We start from the raw sequence: 20043 nt of genomic DNA, 5'->3' as shown, positions 1-20043 counted from the left end.
CCTTTAAAGCTGTTGGATGTGAAGTTGCTGAGCAGAACTCTACATTCTCGTCTATGGGAGTTCCAAAACAGGTGTACATGCGCGCAAATATTTTTGCATCTCCTATGGAAGTGAATGGAGAAGCATTTCAATTATTGCTTTTATTTTATTGCTGCATTTTGTTAATATTTTATCTATGGCCGTTATTTGTAGAGAATTCAAAGAGGTCCTGGCACTCGCGTACTGATGAAGCAGGCTTTTAATTAAAAACAAAAAATTCTAAATCCAATTATGACGCATTTCAGCCCATCCCAGACTTTCATCAGCAATGGGAAAAGAAAGATTCAAACAACATATAAAAGGTAACTCAAGGTAAGTAACCTCATCACAAAGAATTGCAAGGAGACAGCACAGCAAAATTATAAAGCAAAAAAACAAACCGTGAATTCTCTCTGTGAAAGGAGAGGAATATTCAAATACATGATAATATCACATAGAAACATGCATATATCCAATAAATTTATGACCATTAACAAATACAAATATTACGGTGGCTCAGTGGTTGGCATTGCAGCACTGGGGTCCTGGGTTCACATCCCACCAAGGACAACATCTGCAAGGAGTTTGTATGTTCTCCCCGTGTTTGCGCCGGTTTCACACTTCCATAATATACTGATGGGGAATTTAGATTTTGAGCCCCAATGGGGACAGTGATGTTAATGTATGTGAAACACTGTGGAATTAATAGTGCTATATAAGCAATGTGTAATAAAATAAATAGTATTCCCTCCTTCAAGAATAAATATACAGCTCACATAGTGGATATGTCTCAATATAGTTGCATCATACTCTGATGTGTAGTCTGTGTCATTTATGATATCTCATAATATTAAAGGAAAGAGATTACACCGCGCTATGCTGGGAAGTCAAAAGCAAAATAGCAGGTTTACTCACTTGTAGATAAATAGATGTGAAACCGTGTCCTGAGGCTATTTGCTTAGATATACGTTGCCTTTTATTTGGATGAGAAACTGCTGAATAAAAATTGCATAAAAGATTTTAATTGAAAGGTATGCCCATTATGGGTTAAAAAAGCAATAGGCTGTGCTGAACTTACTTGCACTGGTGCATCAGAGCCATGTGGGCAACGTACTATGAATATAACCGTTGCTTAGATGTTAGAAATAGAATGATACATCCTGATAATGGATTTGTGTAGTAAGAGGCTGGTTGAAAAAGTAAAATAAGAGATAATGGAATGTACCAAAAAAACGGGAAATAGGTTGAAGTAAGTCCTAGGTGCTAACCTTGCTTGATATTAAATGCCCTCAGTTGGATTAGAAAACCTTAGTCCTTTGCAGGTACACATGGAGGCACAGATCCTGCAAAGTGGATGAACATCAGTGACAAATTGTGCCCGCTGACATTGTGCTGGATTGTGAAGCACTTACTTGACAGGCTAGTGATCGGTGAAGCAGGCTCGAGTGCTCAACTTGAGGGAATACATCCGCTACTGCTGATCCGTGGAGCAGTGGAAGCCACCGCTGCTTTGCGCCCTCTGGCCGTGAGCAACGCTAAGGAGATCGGCGTATGGAGGGAGCGGGGTTAGCGTGACGTCACACTAGGGAAGGGACGGTGGCTCGCTAGTGGCACAAAACTGGCGCGTTTTGAGAGAGGGCTACTCTCTTCATCAGGGTTGTGCCTCCCAGTATACGGACCGTCCTTTTATAGCATCCTGAGCCTTTGTGTAGTGATCACCTGACCTAAAAGAGCCTGGTTGGAAAGCCTCATAAACTAAAAGGAGGACTGGTGTGTCTGCACAAACCTAAATAATTGCGGGATCCTATGGTTAACCCCTATTATACTTAAATGGCTCAAAATTGAATCATAATGGGTCCAGAACTCTTTGTGAAAATGGACATAAAGACAAAATAAAAGATGAAATATAACCTTTATTCACTAAATATGCAAGACATAAAAAATATCACAGCTATGCCCGTGACTGCAATGCATTCCCATAGCCTCAATACGCCTACGTGCATATCCTGGGGAGAACACACAGAACCCTCTAGCTATAACAGGAGATATATATATATATATATATATATATATATATATATATATATATATATATATATATTATATTATATTATATTATATTATATTATATTATATTATATTTTGAGTCACTTTCAAAGTCAGGAGGCTTATTCGCTGTGCAATGCTCCTTATCTGGACAAGCCAGAGCTGGTATGTCACTCTCCACAAGGAGAAACCTTACCCCTCAATTATATATAATAATTTTTATTTTTTTTTTAAATAAAAAGACTAATCAGAATAATTCAATAGTAATATTGTGAGATATCAATGGCGCAGACTATACATCAGAGTATGATGCATCCATATTGAGACATATCTACTATGTAAGCTGTATATTTATTCTTGAAGGAGAGAATACTGTAAGTGGATTTGTTAATGGATATAACTTTAATGGATATAAGCATGTTTTCTATGTGATATCATGTATTTGAATATTCCTCTCCTTTCACAGTGAGAAATCGCGTTTTGTTTTTTTGTTTTATAATTTTGTTGTGCTGTCTGATTGCAGTTCTTTGTGATTAGGTCACTTCCCTTGAGTTACACTTTATATGTTGTACAAATCTTTCTTTTCCCATTGTTGATGAAAGACTTGGATGGGCTGAAATACATCCTAATTGGATTTTTGTGTTTATTGAATTGAAACCCTGATTCATCGGTATGTGTGTACCAGGACCTTTTGAATTCTATACATTGAATTTTACTTGAGCACCACTTCACATGGAATGCCAGTCCATTTGTATAATTTATATCCTGGCTGCTGCATTCACTCACATCCACCGTCCTTGCACAAACTCTTTACACTGCATCCTTACCAGCCCCTCTGTCTTCTCCTATGTATAGCGCTCTTTTCACAATGCTGCACAGATCCATTCAGTCCCACCATACAACACAAGAGACACTCTCACAAATCACTTAACTATCTGCTCACTCTTTCTATCCTCCTAGTCGCAGGACATATCTTTCTAACCCTGGCCCTTCGAGTTATAGTAAGTCAAACTCCTCAAATCTCATTAATATTCCCAGCATGCCTTCTGACTCTTTTTACGGTGCCCTCTGGAATTCTTGCTCAGCGTGTAATAAACTCTCCTTCATCCATGACTTCTTTCTTTCTGATTCTCTTAACCTTCCGGCTCTTATTGAAACCTTGATCCAGCAGTCAAACACCATCACTGCTGCTGTTCTCATATGGTGGACTACGTTTCTTTCATGCCCCAATATCAGACAACAGATCAGGTGGAGGTGTTGGTCTGCTCCTATGAACCAAATGTACCTTTCAGGTTATCACACAAGTACCCTCACTTACCTTCCCTTCTTTTTTTAGGTACATGCTGTCAGACTCTACATCCCCTTCTCAAAGCGAGTGGCGGTTGTGTATCGTCCTCTGGGCCCCTCCTGTCAGTTCCTTGATCACTTTACCACCTAGCTTCCACATTTTCTAGCCTGTGATATCCCCACCCTCATCATGGGAGACTTTAACATCCCCACTGGTTTTCCCTTCTCCCCATCTGCCACTCATCTTTTATCTCTAGCCTCCTCCTTCAGCCTCTCACAGCTTACTAACTCTCGGCACTGACGATCTGGGCAAACATTTCAATGAAAAATTTACCATATCCGACAAATTTTCTAACAATCCCCTCATACCATGCACTGTACTCCCTCTCCTACCGCATCTAGCTCACTCCCTGTCTTTGAGCCAGTCACGGAAGAAGTGTTCAAAAATATTCAACGTCTCTCTCTCTTCTGATAGCTTTCCCTCCTCATTTAAACACGCCAGCATACATCCATTACTTAAAAACCCATCCCTCGACCAAAACTGTGTTTCTAACTATAGAGCCGTCTTTAATCTTCCCTTCATCTCTAAACTCCTGGAACGCTTGGTCCACTCCGTCTAATCCTCTATCTCTCAGATGACTCTCTTCTTGACCCTCTATAATCTGGTTTCCTCTCTTTATACTGTACTGAAACTGCCCTCACTAAAGTCTAATGATCTACTAACAGCTAAATCTAATGGTCACTACTCCTTGCTGATTCTCCTGGATTTCTCTGCAGCGTTCGACACTTTGGATCATCAGCTCCTCCTCACTTTTCTCCGCTCCATCGACCTCAAAGATGCCGTTCTCTCCTAGTTCTCGTCCTACCTCTCTGACTTCTCCTTCACTGTATCTTTCGCTGGCTCCTCCTCCTTTTTCCCTTACTGTTGAGGTTCCTCAAGGATCAGTCCTAGCCCCCCTCCTCTTGTCCTTGTTTACTGCCCCTATTGGACAAACAATCAGTAGATTTGGTTTCCAGTACCATGTCTGTGCTGATGATACTTAATTATACACCTCTACTCCTGACATCACACCTGCATTATTGCAAAACTCCAGTGATTGTTTTACCACTGTCACCAACATCATGTCCTCCCTCTATCTGAAACTGAACCTGTCAAAAACTTAACTCCTCGTGTTTTCTCCCTCCACTAACCTACCTATGCCCGACATTGCCATTTCCGTATGAGGTTCTTCCATTACTCCCCAGCAACATGCCCACTGTCTTGGGGTAATACTTGATTCAGATCTTTCATTCGCTCCCCACATCCGATCACTGGCTCGCTCTTGTCATCTGCACCTCAAAAACATTTCTAGAATTTGACCTTCTCTTACTTTAGACTCTGCAAAACTCTTATTGTATCTCTTATTCATTCTCGTCTGGACTATTGTAACTCTCTACTAATCGATACCTCTACCCTGTGCCAGTTATTGCACTGGTTGCCCATCCACTCCAGAGTTCAGTGTAAATTTCACTCTCACCCACAAAGCGCTTCACGGTTCAGCATCACCCTACATCTCCTCCCTTGTTTGTCTGCCACCCTTCCTAGGCCTTTCGTTCTGCTAATGACCTAAGATTAACATCCTCAATCATCCAAACTTCCCACTCCTGTCTCCAAGACTTCTCAATGCTGCGCCAATGCTTTGGAATGCAATACCCAGGATAACTCGATTAATTCTCAATACCCACAGTTTTAAGCGTGCCCTAAAAACGCGTTTCTTCAGACTGGATTACCGCTTCAACATATTTATCTATCTCTCCCTGTGTTGCCCATTCAAAATTCAAAATTTTCTTCAAAACCAGGACCCTTTTATCATCTGTTCTCACACCCTGTATGCATTTAATAACCCTCTGTGTCTGTACTTTTACACATACTGGTTAGTTACCGGTTCATGCAGCATTACATTGATTGCTGAACCGTATAATGAAAGTGGTTGATGCCATCCACCTTTCGTGTCTCTTTTATTATCTTGTAGATTGTAAGCTTGTGAGAAAGACCCTCATTCCTCTTGGCATCTGTTGATTTTTGTGATGGTTATTCTGTAATGTCTTTTTCTCCTACGTCTCATTTGGGGACACAGAGACAGTGGTGTTATGCTGCTTGCCACTAGGAGGACGCTAAGTAAACCAGAAAAAAAGTTAACTCCTCCCCTGCAGTACACACCCTCTCGCTGGATGAGATATCTCCAGTTCATGCTTAGTGTCTGTAGTAGGCACTTGGGTCTGGTTTCAGACCCCACCATTTTTATTTGATTTTTGATTTTTCTGTAATTTTTTATTTTTTAATTAACGGAGTGAAGGGGGCGATGGTTCCTTTCTACGGCCCGCTCTCCCCCGAACCAACAATAGGCAAGCACGCGGAGTATACCTCCCCATACTTTCCTGCGATGTTTGGGGCTGATTCCTCTAGCAATTTTGATCCTCACAACCGGAATTCAGGATTCCATGGACAGCGCTTACGGATATGAGGGCAGGCACAATGGAGAAGACTGGACAGCGCTTACGTAGGCCCTGAATCAGCCCCATAGCTCTCCATCCCCCTATCATAGGGAGGATCGATTGAGCATGGCTCCTTCAAGAACTCCTCCAGCTCTGCTACATCAGCCCAGGAGATGAGAGCCTGCATGGATGGCCGGACAGCGCCGAGCACTGGAGTTGAGGTATGGGGTCGGGTCCTGGTTCCCGGGAGAAGCGCTGACGTAGCGTCAGCAGCGGTGCACCCCCCGCAGCACTACCGCGGGTAGCCCGATAAAATTTAGTCCCCGGCTTTCCGGCCTGCTAGGCCGCAATTGTAATAGCGCCGCCCCGCCTACCGGTGATAGCTCAGAAATTTAGCCCCCGGCTTTTCCTGCCAACTAGGCCGCAATTTGAATAGCGCCGCCCGCGCTATTATCGGCGCCCTGGCGCCTCTCATCCCTGACAAGACACGCAATTATAATCTCGGGGGCCATATCCTTTTACCTCAGCCTGCTCTGGAAGCTGTGAGGCGGGCATTCTGCCGGATACTGGGTGACACCGCAGGGCCACCGCTATTCTTCCCGGGGGACACAGCATAGGACCGGGTAAGCTGCATTTGCCCTCAGATTAAAGCTTAACCCCTTCCCGGCACGTTTCCTGCAGCAGACTCTGCCGTTAACCCTTCCTGGAGCGCTATGTCTCAATCTAAGGAGGCTAAACGGGCGGCTAAAAAGCTCACTGTGTTTTTTACCGTGTGTGCCACTTGCAAGTCTGCCCTACCCAGTGCACAGCCCAGTGCACAGACTAATCCGTTATGCACGGAGTGCGACCCAGCCTGCGCCCCGACCTGCGCTCAATCGCCGCTGCAGACGGGCCTCCTGCGTTTAGTACCTCTGAGTGGGCTGCGTCCCTGTCATGGTCGGTGGAGTATCTTACCCAGGCTATATTTCTTTAAGCCAGAAGGCGTCCTACCCCCCCCCCCCGAGGAAGGCTCTGGCGTCGGCCGGGAACTGTCCACCAGCAGGGGCCGTACTCCGTCAAGGGATGGTCAGGTCTCTAGAAAGCGGACCCATGACGCGTCCCCTAGTTCCGTTCGCGCCTCTGCATCTGCGACTCCTGTCTCTCGCTCTCCCTCTCCTGGAGTTCTCAGCGAGCACGACTCTGAATTCGAATCTGACATGTCAGCCCCTCAGAATCCCCCAACTGATCAGGAGTCGCTTGATTCTCTTATAGAATCAGTCAACAGGATTCTGAAGTTGGATGAGGATAGTGTTCCCACTCCAGCACATCCTATCTCACTTAAGAAAACCAAGCGTGTGCGTAGGTTATTTACCAGCCATCCAGACTTTAAGGAAATTGTCCCGAAACATAGAGATCGTGCGCATAAGCGATTCACAGGGCAAAAGTCTACTCAGGCTAAATACCCTTTTGATCCAGACCTAATGAAGGATTGGTTACAGTCCCACCCCCACCCCCCCCCCCCCGGTGGATCCTCCTGTATCTCGTCTTGCTTCAAAAAACGCTTTTATCCGTTTCTGAGGGTTCCTCAATCAGAAACCCCTCCGATCGTCAGATTGACTACCTTGCCCGTTCAGTTCTTGAAGCTTCAGGAGCAGCGCTTTTTCCATCTTACGCGGCAATTTGGGTCACTAAGGCAATGGCCACTTGGGCAGAAGTCCTGATTTACTTTCTTCCAGGGCACCAATCTTCCTCCGGAGGCAACCACGGTCGCCAGGCAGATAATTCACGCAGCAGACTTTGTAGTGGACACCTCTTTTGATGCCGCCAATTGCGCTGCCCAAACTGCCGCTAATGCGATCTCCATTAGAAGAGCCCTATGGCTCAGCGACTGGCGGGCGGATGCCACATCTAAAAGATCGTTGACTTCTCTCCCCTTTCAAACGGGTCGTCTTTTTGGCGAGAAACTGGATCAGCTTATTTCTGATGCTACTGGAGGAAAAAGTAAATTCCTTCCTCAGCAAAAATCTGTTTGGCCGTTTCGCAACCAACAGCCGAAGCACTTTCGATCTTTTCGCAACAACTCCGGTTGGTTCTCCTCTACCTTCTCTTCCGGATCAGGTCCATCTCCGCGCGGAGACAGAGGCTCCCAGAACTCATACAGACCTAACTGCTCTTGGAAACCCAGGCCTAGGGCTTCTGGATCCAGGGGAGCCAGATCTCATAGATCTACCCAATGACTTGTTGCGGTATCCGGCGGACGCCGACAGAGTAGGCGGTCGCCTACTTTCCTTCAGCCATACCTGGCTCGCGGTCGTCCACGACAAGTGGGTCAGGGAGCTGGTGTCCTCCGGATACAAGATAGAGGTTTCCTCTCCCCCTCCAACTCGCTTTTTCCTTTCCTCTCCCCCAAGGGAAAGACAAGAGCCTTCCTTCGGGCTGTTCAGGCTCTCTTAAAGGACGGAGTCATCATTCCGGTCCCTCATCACGAAAGGTTCAGAGGATTTTATTCAAACCTTTTTGTGGTTCCAAAGAAGGACGGGACAATGCGACCCATTCTGGATCTCAAACTGTTAAATCAGTTTGTCACGGTTTGGCGATTTCAAATGGAATCTCTCAGATCAGTTGTCGCTTCCATGGAAAAAGGAGAGTTCCTAGCATCCATCTACATCAAGGACGCTTACCTTCACATTCCGATCTGCCCGTTTTGCAATTCACGAGGAACACTTCCAGTTCGTTGCCTTGCCCTTCGGACTCGCCGCTGCCCCCAGGGTCTTTACCAAGGTCATGGCGGCTGTCATGGCCATTCTCCACTCTCGGGGAGTAGTGGTGTAACCGTATCTGGACGACCTGCTCATCAAGGGTCCGTCCCTTCCAGCCTGCGAGGAATCTGTGGGGATAACGTAAATACACTTTTGCGCCTGGGGTGGGAGATAAACTTCGCAGAGTCTTCCCCGAAAGCGGCTCAGCAGATTTCCATTTTAGGAATGATCTTGGACACTTCCCGCAGGTTGGTCATTCTCCCTCCAGAAAAGACGCAAGCCTTACAACAGGCAGTGCGGACTCTTTCTCGTCCAGCTTCTCGCTCCATTCGTTTCAGCATTAGAGTTCTCGGAAAGATGGTAGCTGCGATGGAAGCAGTTCCTTTTGCGCAGTTCCATCTCCGTCCTTTACAACGTGCGTTGCTGTTAGCTTTTGACAAGAACCCGGTCTCCCTGGACCGTCGGATCCTTCTGTCCCTGCGGGTCAGGCAAGCCCTCAGGTGGTGGATTCTGAGGTTCTCCCTGAATCAAGGGAGGTCTTTTCTCCCAGTAAAATGGTTGGTTGTAACCACCGACGCAAGTCTTCTCGGCTGGGGTGCGGTCTTTCGTCACCACACGGCACAGCGTCGTTGGTCGACCCGAGAGTCACGTCTCCCCATCAACATTTTGGAGATACGAGCGATCAGATTTGCTCTACGGCGTTTCCACCATCTCCTCGCAGGTCACCCCATCAGGATCCAATCCTTCAACGCGACGGCTGTAGCGTATATCAACCGCCAGGGGGGTACCCGGAGCAGGATGGCCATGCACGAAGTGAGTCACATCCTCCATTGGGCCGAGACCAACCATTCATCCATCACAGCAATCCACATCCCGAGAGTAGAAAATTGGGCGGCAGACCTCAATCGCCAAAGCATTGCCTCGGGAGAGTGGTCTCTTCATCCGGAAGTCTTTCAGCAGATTTGTCATCATTGGGGGACTCCTGATGTGGACCTCATGGCCTCAAGACAACAAGGTGTCTCGGTTCATTGCCCGATCCATGCGCCATCGGAGCGGATGCCCTAGTTCTGCCATGGCACCGGTTCCGGCTCCCATACATCTTTCCCCCTCTTCCCTTGCTTCCAAGGGTCATCAAGAAGATCCGAGTGGAGGGTGTACCAGCGATCCTAGTCGCGCCAGATTGGCCGCGCCGAGCTTGGTATGCAGAACTAATACAACTAGTCGCCGACGTCCCCTGGCGACTTCCAGATCGCACGGATCTGCTTTCTCAGGGCCCACCAGAACCAGAACTCCGGGGCCCTGTCTTTGACAGCGTTGAATCCTGGATTTTAGCACAGGCTGGGTGCTCTCACGACGTGATTTCCACCATGATTAGTGCTAGGAAGCCTGTGTCCAGGCGTATCTATCACCGCACCTGGAAAATCATCTTTTCATGGTGCAAGGATCATGGTCTATCCCCTCTGGTGTTCTCCATTCCGGCCATATTGGAGTTCCTTCAATCTGGATTAAACTCAGGCCTCGCGCTTACCTCGCTCAAATTTCTGCCTTGTCAGTGCTTTTCCAACGCAAAATTGCCACCAAACCTCAGGTCAAGACGTTCATTCAAGGAGTTTCCCATGTGGCGCCTCCTTATAGAAGGCCATTGGAATCATGGGACCTTAACCTGGATCTCAAGGCCTTACAGGAGATCCCTTTCGAACCGATGCAGGACGTGTCATTGACCATCCTCTCTTGAAAGGTGGTCTTTCTAGTGGCAATTACATCAATCAGACGAGTTTCGAAATTGGCAGCCCTGTCCTGCCGCTCTCCATTCCTGAATTTTCATCAGGACAAGGTAGTTCTCAGGACGTCCCCGTCCTTCCTGCCCAAGGTAGTCTCCTCTTTCCATCTCAACGAGGAAACTGTTTTGCCTTCCTTTTGTCCGGAGCCAGTCCATCGCATTGAGAAGGCCTTCCACACCCTGGATGTGGTTAGGGCGCTGAGACGGTACATCTCGCTGACTGCTCCCTTCCGCAGGTCAGATGCCCTGTTCATACTTCCAGAGGGGCATAGGAAGGGTCTAGCTGCTTCAAAGGCAACGCTAGCCAGGTGGATTTGCTCAGTGATTCAGGAATCCTACCGTGTCAGGAATGCGCCTGTCCCAGCTGGGATTAAGGCGCACTCTACCTGGTCAGTGGGCGCCTCTTGGGCCATTCAGCACCAGGTCTGCAAGGCTGTGACTTGGTCCAGTCTGCAGTCTGCATACTTTTACAAAACATTACCAAATGCATTCTCAGGCCTCTGCGGATGCAGCTCTCGGAAGACGCATCCTGCAATCAGCGTTGACTCAGTGGTACATGGGGTATTAGCAGATGTATGCTCCCCACCCAGGGACTGCTTTAGGACGTCCCACTGTCTGTGTGCCCCCATGAGGCGTAGGAAAAATAGAGATTTTTGTGTACTCACCGTAAAATCCTTTTCTCCGAGCCATTCATTGGGGGACACCGCACCCGCCCGGTTTAGCCTACTGGCTCGTTTGGAGCATTCTTAGGTTTTGACATAGTTATGGTTATTGTTGACTGTTTAGGCTCCTCCTGCTTTTTTTTCACTGAACTGGAGATATCCATCGAGAGGGTGTATACTGCAGGGGAGGAGTTAACTTTTTTCTGGTTTACTTAGTGTCCTCCTAGTGGCAAGCAGCATAACACCACTGTCTCTGTGTCCCCCAATGAATGGCTCAGAGAAAAGGATTTTACGTTGAGTATACAAAAATCCCTATATTGTCTGTACAAGTCCCCTCTAAAATGTAAAGTGGTGCGGATTATGTTGGTGCTATAGAAATAAAATTATTATTATTCGCGTTTTGGACTCTATAGGTAGATTTGGAGATGCTGAGCAATTCTGTGCATTCTCATCTATGGCAGTTCCAAAAATATGTGAACAAGTGCACTTAGCTATTTTTGAAACTTCCCTAGGAGTGTATGGAGCAGCATTCCAGTTGCTACAGTTGTTTAATTGCTGCATTTCAGTTATATTGTATTTTAGGTTGTTACATCATGTGGGTATTCTATGCCATGCTCTATAGTCTCAACTGTGGGAGTTCCAAAAATTAGTGAAGTGTACTTCTCTATTCTTGGAACTCCAATAGAAGTGAATAGAGTTTGCTGCACCTGTATATTGATACTGTTTATGACAAGTCATGAAGTCAATAAAGAGTGTTGTATTTTAAGGTGAACCTACACCAGGTAAAGGTGTACGAGGATTGGAATCTGAGAAGTCAGAGCATGGATCATCTCAAAATACCAGCTTATCGAGTATCTTTCAGAACTGTGCATTGGAAGTAAGTGAGCATTCTTTCAGAAATGAACAAAAAAAAACAAAGTCAGTTAGATACTTTCAAAAAAGTCTATATCGCACATAGGAAAAGAGAGTTACTTTTAGTTTTAATTATAATGGGTATATTTTGGAAAACAAATGAGGGATGGTCATTATGGTTTTATTCCTATCTCGCTAACAGGTTGTGTCTTTCTTTTTTTTTCCCCATCGTGTGCTTGCAGGTCCTGATGTCGAGTTGCTCACAATGCCAAGGCTGTAAGGCCTTAGTGTATGATGAAGAGATCATGGCGGGATGGACTGCTGATGACTCCAATTTAAACACCACGTGTCCTTTCTGTAAAGTCACCTTCCTGCCTTTTCTTAATATTGAGTTTAAGGACTTGCGTGGTTCCACCAGGTTTGTTTGTTTTCATAATTTATAATGCTAACTGATGGCATGGGTCAGTACAGAGGTTTTACTTTAAAATTATTAATATATGAACAACAGGAAAGAATATTAGTAGAAGTGAAAAAAAAAACATGTCCTGTTTCTGCCACAGTATTACTTTATTGTATATTAAAAATAAAATGGTAATATGATTGCACCAGTTGAGACAATACAATGCAAAAAAAATCATGTAAAATTATAAAGGAAAAATGAAATTCTGTTAAAAGATGTTTAATACCTACTGAACAGGAATAGGTACTTGCAACCAGGGCCGGTTTTAGAAAAAGTGGGTCCCCCAAATGCTCACATATTGCACCATCATACAGAAACATTTCTGTTGTATTTACAAGCACTGAGTTCAGGCTGGTAAACAAGCGTGATCGACAATATTGAAGTCGTTCGACGCTTGTTTCCTGGCCTCTTTAGGGTAGGTGTGCATGTTCAGTAATTGGCAGCGCTTTGGACGCAGCACATGTCCATGTCCACAGCGCTGCCAGCTATTCAAATGCATGTGAATCCGCATGTGTTCTTTGAACCATGCGGATTCACTGCGTTCAATACATTGTATGGGTGAGATTTATCCTGCGGAGACGGACATGTCCGTCTCTGCGGGTGATCCGCGGGCATCTGTGGATGCATAGTGGGCATGGGATATCTTGAATTCCCATCCACTGTGCTGTAACATCTGGATGCTGCACAAGTACGCAGTGTCCAACCCGCATCGTTTACTGATCGTGTGCATATACCTTTACTCAGGCTGGGGAAGAATGATTGGTACACATATTCCTTGATACAGTATATGCAGGCCCCATATAGTACATATAGTAAAATGCACTCCTCATGGTCCTTGATAGAGTATACTACAGCCCCCTTCATAGAGTAGACTGCAGCCCGGCACACAGTGTAATTCAGCCCCCCCACCCACAAACACACACAGTATAGTGCAGCCCCCCACACATATACACGCAGTATAGTGCAGCCCCACACATATACACACAGTGTAGTGCAGCCCCACACATATACACACAGTATAGTGCAGGCCCCCCACACAACAGTATAATGCAGCCCCCACACACAGTATAGTGCAGTCTTTCTCACACACATACACACACATACACACACACACATACACACACACACACACACTATAATACACACACAATACTTACCTCTCCTCCTCCTTCCCCCACTGTTCTGATCAGCTCCACTGCTGACACATGTTGAGGCAGAGGGGGAGTGATGGAAGAGGGAGCATGACATGATGCTCTCTCCTCAATCACTGCTTTCAACTGTATTGGCGTCTATACCGATAAGTTGAATGCGGAGGTGGGGGGCTATGTGGTGTGCCGCTATTAGCATCACGCTACTGGCTGGGGTCGCTTGGAGGAGCGGGGGCCCTAGGCGGCTGCCTGTTCTGCCTGCCCCTAACGCCAGCCTTGCTTGCCACCTAAAACTTTTAAATGGTTTGGCTCTTAGATCACTTGTCACTTGCTAAAAAAAAGGATTTGAGTATCTTGTGAAGATTTCTTAGCTCCGTTTCTTCAACCCTGTTCCTTTTGCATTGCATCTCCATCACTTTTGGAGAACTACAGATATGATTATCTCTGCAATGGAGTGATGCAATGCAGTCTGAGTGCTTCTTCAGAGTTTGAGCATTTCTTCAGTCTTCACTGGTGGCATGTGCTGAAGCTGCCAGTCACAGCGCAGCAGCAGCTGAGACTGCTAGATCAGTTTCAGAGCTGTGATTGGCAATGTTGGAGAGGGAGTGGTGAAAGCAAATGCCCCCCATAGTAGACTCTGAAGAAACTCCAAGTTGGACTGCAGCAGAGCTTTCATACACTGCGCTTCAGAAGAAACAAATATTGTGAATGTGACCATTTCTGCTTTCAAATGATGCAGCGTAAAAACAAATACAGCGTCCGAATCAGAGGAGCTGACTTAATATTTTAGAGCATGTGAAAGGTCTTTTTTAAGAAATAATAAAGTATTGTAGCGTTTTTAATAAAAATATGGAAATTATGCATCTCTAACTCTGAAAAGTCTCGAACCTTTTTTCCCTCATATGCTTTACTAATATACCTACCGTATATAATTTAGATTTTTTGCTTCTTTCTATCAGTTTCTTTCTCAAGCCAAGTAATTCGGGTGACAGCCTACAAAGCAGTAACCATCAGGCAGCCACTGAGACTTCTCAGCCTCAAATGAAAACTGTCCTTCCTTCTAATGACCTGATTAACTTGTCAGGCTCTTCATCTCCACTCACAGCAGCAGCACATGCGAATACATTTACTGATAACAGGTAATATTAATTTCTTGTTTTCCAAAGCCACAATTCCTTAACCATCAATCCATAAGGTGTATGACTTATTACTGGGTTAATCTGCAGACTTCTGCTAGAATTGTGGAATAAAGATTCTTGTGGATATTGTACTTTCAAAAAGCACTCCCATCAAAGTGTTTATCTTAATATATTGCAGCCATCATATTATATAGCACTGTGAACTTACAATTGCTCATTTTGCCTTTCTACCCAACTAATTTTCTTTTTTCATTAGGTCTATGACATCACGTGATTAAAAATTGACTAGTGGAATCCTTGAATGCTCTGTGTAGAAGCAGGAGGTCAATTTTCCCAGCACAAGTCATAACTCACTCCAAAAGTCCCTGGTGGGGTTTGGGGGAACTGGGTCAGGAGTTGAAGAGGGAAATGATAAATGCAGGGACAACAAACTTCCGGTTTCTACATAGAGCAGATAAAATAGAAGAATTAGCTGGGTAGAAAGACAAAATGAGCAATTGTAAGTACACAATGCTATATAATATGATAACTGCAATATATTAAGAGAATAGAAACTTTGATCTGAGTGCTTCTTTAAATTGTGACTAATGTATCAGAAATATAATGGAGAAAATGGGAGATTATGGTTCTTAAAGCAACCTATTAAAAATTTGACGTATATGTTGCTGTGACTACCTCTTCTGTTGAGAGATGCACAGAGCGAAAATAAGAGCTGTAGACCTAGGACACTGGATTGTTTAATTTTTTATTTTCTTCAGTGATCTGTACCAGTTATTTTTTAATGTTTATTCCAGTGATAGTCATGGTGAGGACACACTGAAACATTTGGATAGCAACAGTGCAACAAAGAGAGTTGCTTCATTAACAAGGAGTCATAGTGTGGGAGGACCTTTCCAGAATTTTGACTTGCCCCAAAAGCCATTGCATGGTGTATCAACTGTCAGTTTACCGAACAGCCTGCAAGAAGTGGTGGTATGTTGACTCTGTCAAGTGTGGTTATTTTTTTTATTCATTTTCTTTGTTTTTTTTTCTATTACAGCATGCAGGTTTTCACTCTTGATATTACTGATTTACACTTTGTTAAACATTTTTGAAATTTAAGTATTTTTCATTTACTAAATAAAAATAATCTCTTCCCTCCATTTCCCTACTTTTTTATTTTCTTGCATTATATTTTGTGTTCCCTAAATTCTGTCTTTTATTTTTGGTACTATATTACCCAGACATTTTTGCTATTGCATTTTCCTTGGCGAGTGTCTCCATATTCATTTTAAAAGGGTTGTCCCATGAACAAAATACATTTAAATCAGTAGATCTTGGAATATTAAGAATTATTCCACAATTGGACGTGGTTAAAAAACAACTTTCCTTTGCTCACATACTCTTATAAATGTGTCCCTGCTATTTACTGTTATTTTCTGCGTTTGACCATGTAGAAAGTATAAGGCTACTTTCAGACTAGTGTTAACGGACGCAGCGCATGGCCGCAGCTAAGCTCCGCCCCCGGCTGCGCCCCCTCCGGTCAGCTCATCCTCTGATCACATGACCCTGCATGTGATCAGCGTACCCTATATTTAGCGTTGGGTACGCTGGCTGTGCGCTGGCATGATTTTGCCGGCGTTTGTGCCCTTTGGGCGCTGCGCCGAGGGCACAAAAATGCAACAGTGCGTTTTTGTGCGCTCGGCGCAGCGCCAAAAGGGCGCAAGCGCCGGCTAAATCATACCAGCATACCCTACGCTAAATATAGGGTACGCTGATCGCATGCAGAGTCGTGCGATCAGAGGAGGAGCTGACCAGAGGAGGCGTGGCCAGGGGGGCCTGCGCTACGTCTAAGAACGCTAGTCTGAAAGTAGCCTAAGTGAATATACTGATGACATGGCAAGACTTAAGAGAACGTGTCTGGTGAAATACAAAAACACTTTCTCCTGTGATAAAACAAACAGGCAGAGAAATCTGTTCACTCACACACACAGCTGAGAGTGTCACCGGTATATACACTTATACTTTCTCCCCTGGCTAGAATCTTTAGGGTATGTGCACACATAGTTTTTTGTCTCTGCGGATTTTGTAGAGAAAACCGCAGGACAAAGTGCTGCGGTTTTTCTGCGGTTTTTCTGCGGTTTTTCTGCGGTTTTACACCTCACAATTGACAAAAAAACGCAGCATGTGCACAGCTTTTTTTTTATTTCCATAGGAAATAAAGGTACTGTACAACGCAGCAGAATCTGCTGCGTTTCTGCAGAGCCAAAAATGCTGCGGAAACGCAGCAGAAACCGCAAAGTGTGCACATACCCTTACATGGTGGGACACAGCACATTACACCGTACATAGCAGATCATCTAATGAGAGGAAAAAAATTAACACATCCAATTGTAGAACATACTACTATGCCAAGATGTGCTGATTAAAATGAACTTTGCTTGTGGGACAGCACCTTTAAATATACTTTTAATTTTTTTTATTTTTATTTTTTTTTTTAAAGGATCCCTTGGAAAAGAGATATAACCCTCCCCCTGTTTCGGTCCCATATCTTAGTCCTCTTGTACTACGCAAAGAACTGGAATCATTGCTGGAAAATGAGGGTGAGCAAGTTATCCATACATCCACTTTTATAAATCAGCATCCAATCATATTCTGGAACCTGGTATGGTACTTCAGGAGACTGGATTTACCAAGCAATCTGCCTGGACTTATCCTGACATCCGAACATTGCAATGGAGGGGAACAGGTGTGTTAATTCCTATGAAATCTTAGCTGCTGTTGTAACTTTTTAATAATGCAATGTAAATGACAATGTTTTAGTTTAGTCAATATTTATAATACTCTCTCTATGAACAAATTTTATGCTCAACGTTCAATGAAAAAATTGACTTATTTTTTTAGGTGCCACAATCATCACTATCCCAAGACAGCAAACTTGTCTACATTCAGCTGTTATGGGATAATGTCAACCTCCACCAAGATCCTGGAGAGGCTCTTTATATGAAATGGCGGACTATAGGTAATATATGTTCAGCTTTTTCTTTTTAACAAATATCATTTTATTGGAAACAGCTTTATAAATGATAAGGTTGTTTATTTTTTTGGCAATTTGCATTTTAATACTGAAAACAATATTCCTTTTATTTTGACACAATCCTGGGTGGTAGTAGTAGTGATATTTTTACATGTTATTGGTAGAATTATCACTTGCAATAAATGGTAATATTTTACGCTAAACACGTTATATGTTTCGCCTAAGCTTTCTCACGGAGTGATAGAAATATATTTAAACTACTCTGGACCAATGAGCACTGCCATTGTAGTAGTGCTAATAACATTCAGATGCCTGGTAATTAGTATATCTGTATACAAATTATAGAGCACAAACCTAGAGGCATATGAGTGAAAATGTGTCCGTTCCATAGTGGAATGCATGCCAATCAATGACTCGTGTACATAGGGAAATGTGGCCACCCACAGGAAGTGACATGCAAATGTGTGCGGAAATGACGAATGCACTTCATGGTGGAGCGCACGTCACCCATTGATGATTGTGCACACTAAGAATATACAGGGCCCACTATTACATGGTGGATCCAGTTCAACAAAGCAGGTCTCCTGCTGGTTTCTTCCTCCCCAATCCCTTTGACTCACAGGTCTCCTCTTATGTGCAGTCTACTGGAGCAGGGCAGATAGAAGTATGTTACTCCGAGATAACGCAGCTCTCCAGAGTGACTCATGCCTGGCTGCAAGTGTGTAGTCCTGTCTGATTCGTGTTGCCTATGGCTCGGGTTTCATGAATCTAAAAATTTTAAGGGTTGAAATTAAGTACCACACATTAGGAATTGGGAGAAAAGAAATTGATTCGCTATCCAAAGATTACCCGTTCTGAATTGTGGGAGTCTGCAACATTTCACTAATGGCAAACATGACGTAACATCAAGGGTTTGTTTTTTTACATTGTTTTGTACTGATCTATTAATATTTATTCCTGTCTTAAAGAATCTATAAAGAAGACAGGAGCTCCCATACCCAAAGATTTGCAAGATATCTGTCACTTGCTTGACAGCATAACTCTCAGTATCCAGCACAATGATGTTCTTAGGCCTATTAGCTTGTTGGTGCAGAAATATACTTCAGCCAGCAAAAGGCAAAGGTAAGGCTTGGGATCGTCTTTGTGGGTGACTCTCTAGTATGGTATTGATTCTTATGCTTACTTATTTTATCTCTATAGGAGCATTTACAGAGAAATCCTATACCTGTCTTTGATTGCTCTTGGTCGAGAAAACATTGATATTGGTAAGTACAGTTTGAAATCTGTTTAGTGGGAAGGGATAACTAATTCCTATAACAGATTATATGCAATATATGCAAGCTAATCCCACAAGGACCAGACCTGCAAAGGCATTAAGGCCAATTTTCTCAGTTTTTGCTTCTATGCTTTTTTTTTTTCTTGGGTAGTTGTTTTTTTCTGCATCAAATTTGTCCCTCAAGAGATCATATAATACCTCTGGGGAACTTTTTTTTTAAATTTCCTTCTATTATTCAATTTTTCCATCTTAACTGGTAATTCCATAGTTTCACCAATTACCCCTGCAGTGCTATATGTTACAGGCAGTTCTGATCTGGGTCTACATGGATCCAGCATCCTTGCTATGATGGCAATCAACTGCGGTGCTGATACTTGTGTACATTACATAACACTCCTAGTGTATCAATGTGGCCTGCGAAATAGATACAAGTAGTGATGAAGGCTTATGCTTTCTCCTGAGATTCCTCCACTGAGGAACCAACCCGATCCTAGTTTGCAGGAGCTTTAACCCCACGCCGCAAATTTACATTAGTGTTGGGCTAAAGTCCTTGACCAGGTGCAGTAATTTACGTTATCATGTATCGTTAAAATGTGTTTTGAATTTTAAGAGTTTGAATCATTTTTGCTGATTTTTTTTTTTTTTTTTTTTTCTTCTTTTTAGTTTATATCCTAGTTGGTGATGAGCAAAAAGTGCTCGCTATTCGAGTTTGCCTAGGGTGCTCGAGTATGCACCAAGTATCATGGGAGTTTGAGTGACATGTTCGAGTCCCCGCTGCCTCATGTTACATGGCCGTTAGTCACAGAAATGCAGGGATTGCCTGTGTCTGTCAGGCAATCCCCACATGTTTTGTGGCTGTCTGCATGCTCGAGCACCCCAGGCAAACTCGAGTAATGAGCACTTGCACTCCACTAATTCTAGTATGTCAGATATTTGTGTTTTGTAGCCAAGACATTGCTGGCAGAAAACCAGAGAACCCCGTTGAAGAGGACCTTTCACTAGGTCAAAATGAACACTCTTTCCTCTTATTTTTTTTCTCCTCTCCTCCCAAGTATTCACTTTTTATTTTATTTTTTTTAAATCCACCAGGCCATTTCAGGGAACTTTTTACTTAGTGCTAGTTTTTATGGCTTGTAATAACAGGGT

The 20043-nt window shown here is 44.0% G+C and overlaps 1 protein-coding gene across 5 annotated transcripts in view; it reads left to right on the top strand.

Annotated features, from left to right (window-relative positions):
• Positions 1-20043, top strand: part of DENND4C (DENN domain containing 4C) — a 259443-nt gene that overhangs the window by 230986 nt on the left and 8414 nt on the right. For all 5 annotated transcript variants that reach the window (XM_073542724.1, XM_073542725.1, XM_073542727.1 and 2 more), the window contains 8 exons: positions 11774-11883; positions 12101-12276; positions 14426-14605; positions 15400-15577; positions 17088-17333; positions 17489-17606; positions 18590-18743; positions 18822-18886. In XM_073542724.1, the coding sequence (XP_073398825.1) occupies positions 11774-11883; positions 12101-12276; positions 14426-14605; positions 15400-15577; positions 17088-17333; positions 17489-17606; positions 18590-18743; positions 18822-18886 (1227 nt within the window). The remainder of the gene's footprint in view (positions 1-11773; positions 11884-12100; positions 12277-14425; positions 14606-15399; positions 15578-17087; positions 17334-17488; positions 17607-18589; positions 18744-18821; positions 18887-20043) is intronic.

Source organism: Dendrobates tinctorius, unplaced genomic scaffold (assembly GCF_039654945.1).
Source record: "Dendrobates tinctorius isolate UK_male_01 unplaced genomic scaffold, ASM3965494v1 ptg000128l, whole genome shotgun sequence".
Lineage (NCBI taxonomy): Eukaryota > Metazoa > Chordata > Amphibia > Anura > Dendrobatidae > Dendrobates > Dendrobates tinctorius.
This window is presented reverse-complemented; position numbering and strand designations above follow the sequence as displayed.